This window comes from Mus caroli, chromosome 9 (assembly GCF_900094665.2).
Source record: "Mus caroli chromosome 9, CAROLI_EIJ_v1.1, whole genome shotgun sequence".
In the NCBI taxonomy this organism is placed as follows: domain Eukaryota; kingdom Metazoa; phylum Chordata; class Mammalia; order Rodentia; family Muridae; genus Mus; species Mus caroli.
This window is the reverse complement of record NC_034578.1, coordinates 42,850,455-42,852,513: the sequence shown is the minus strand read 5'-3', so window position 1 is coordinate 42,852,513 and position 2,059 is coordinate 42,850,455. Positions and strand designations below refer to the sequence as shown.

The window sequence follows — 2,059 nt, the reverse complement described above, 5'->3', positions numbered from 1 at the left end:
AAAAAAAAAAAAAATGTTCAGCCTTTCAATATACGGTACTGACAACTAAATTGTATGCCCTTCCCCTCAGCGTCGATATGGTGGCGCTCCAGGCCAGCCAGGGCTACACAGAGAAACACTGTCTCAGAAAAAAAAAAAAAAAAAAAAAAAAAAAAAAAAAAAAAAGAGTTTGCTGCCTCTGGGATTATAGGCACGTGCCATACCAATGTCTCCAGTTCTCTTTCTTATAATGTATTACAGTGTAGCTTTCTATGGCATTGATAGGTGTATCTAAGCTACATTCTCCTGACAAGGCATATGGAGAAAGAATTGAAAGAGGACATACTGGCTTTGAGATGAATGGCAATAAGTTCCTGACCAAACTTTATGTGTGTTACTATGGTGAAGAAGAAGATGAAGGCTGTGGATGTAGCTCAGTTGATATAGTGCTTGCTTGGCATGCAGTGAAGCCCTGGGTGTTCCACCCCCGGTACCATAGAAACCAGATGTGATGATACATACCTATAATCCTTAGCATGTAGTGAGTGCGAGACCAGCCTAGGATTCATGAGACCTCGTCTCAGAAAACACAAGTTGATTAGAGAAATATTTAGAATATAAATATTTAGTCATCCTGTAGTAAATATGAAGTGTGAGATGAGAGACCTGGGGTGTTGGAATGACAGTTGACATAAACTGTGGACAAGAGAAGGTGATGCACTGCTTTAGAACATGCTGACAAGGCCCCAGGAGCATTTGTCTGTGGGTAGAAGTTCAGTGGGATTGGGAAGCTCAAGTCATAAGTAAGTAAAGAAAAACAAGTAACCCTCTCTGTTAATGCTCTTCTATGCTCTGCCCCAGGGTCTGTTACCTCGAGGTGAGAAGCCCAACCCTTTAAGACAAAAGAATGCCAAGGTGAACCAGCTTCTCAAGGTTTCCCTGCCGAAGCTTGCCAATGTGCAGCTCCTTGATATAGATGGGGGCTTCGTGCACTCGGACGGTGCCATCTCCTGCCACGACATGTTTGATTTTCTTCATCTCACAGGAGGGGGCTATGCAAAGATCTGCAAACCCCTCCATGAACTGATCATGCAGTTGCTGGAGGAAACACCGGAGGAGAAGCAAAGCACCATTGCTTGACTGGCCCATCAGTGCTACAGCATCCCCCTTCCTCAGATCAGTCAGGCCACTGGCACTACAGAACCCTCTCTTAAGGCACTTTGCATTGTACAATGTTCCTGGAGGCTTGTATGTTTGAAGGGGAGGAGGGATTTAAATTGGTCCTGTATATAAAGGTTTTGTTTGAGAGGAGAAAAATTAGCCAAGGAAGATTCATTTGAAACCAGAAGGGGACTTTTTAGTTGTTTATGACACATTTGTAGAATTATCACTGTTTTTCCTAGGACGACATCAAGCAAGAGTATATAATATGAAGATTCTTTTCTTGGCCCTTTTTTCTATGGATTATGTCATGTGTGATAATTATCACATCTACTTGGCTTTAAACTTATTTTTGGTCCAGTTTTAAGGTTCATGAGTTAGTATGTTGTGTTGTTTTGTTTGATTCATGTATTCTCAGTATTTTTATTAACATATAGCATCAGATTAAACATGCTTGTCACTCCAATATGGGAGATGCTATAGTTACAAGTGAGTTTGTTCCTCTCAATCTTAAGCAGTGAAAACAAAGTCTGGGGACTGTGGGATATTGTTTTTATTGCTGCTGATTATCATGTCTGTAATAGACCCGTGCATGCAGCCTTCCCTCTGCCTCCCCCTCATCTCCTCACAGGTGGATTATTTACATTACAAACTTTTAACTCATTTTTGATCTAGGACATGCACTGCCGTCAGGACGATCTTACTGATGGATAACTCAATCTGTGTGGTGTTCTGTGATGTAGGGTCTGTGTAATGTTCATCATCCAGAGTTCTGCTTGTCATCCCCCCCCAACCTGTTGTTTTTCTTTGTTTTGGGTGTAGGGGTGGTCAGAATTGTTTCCCATTCCATAATGCCTGATGTTATTTCAAGTTTTATATTATCTTAAGGTGTATATGTTTGTTTTCGTTTTATATATAT

The 2,059-nt window shown here is 41.1% G+C and overlaps 1 protein-coding gene across 4 annotated transcripts in view; it reads left to right on the top strand.

Annotated features, from left to right (window-relative positions):
* The window catches only part of Pafah1b2 (platelet activating factor acetylhydrolase 1b catalytic subunit 2), a 45,105-nt gene extending 43,479 nt beyond the window's left edge, over positions 1–1,626 (top strand). For all 4 annotated transcript variants that reach the window (XM_021172743.2, XM_029481672.1, XM_021172742.2 and 1 more), the window contains exon 6: positions 841–1,626. In XM_021172743.2, the coding sequence (XP_021028402.1) occupies positions 841–1,119 (279 nt within the window). In that variant the 3' untranslated portion in view covers positions 1,120–1,626. The remainder of the gene's footprint in view (positions 1–840) is intronic.
* The last annotated feature ends 433 nt before the right edge of the window (positions 1,627–2,059 follow it).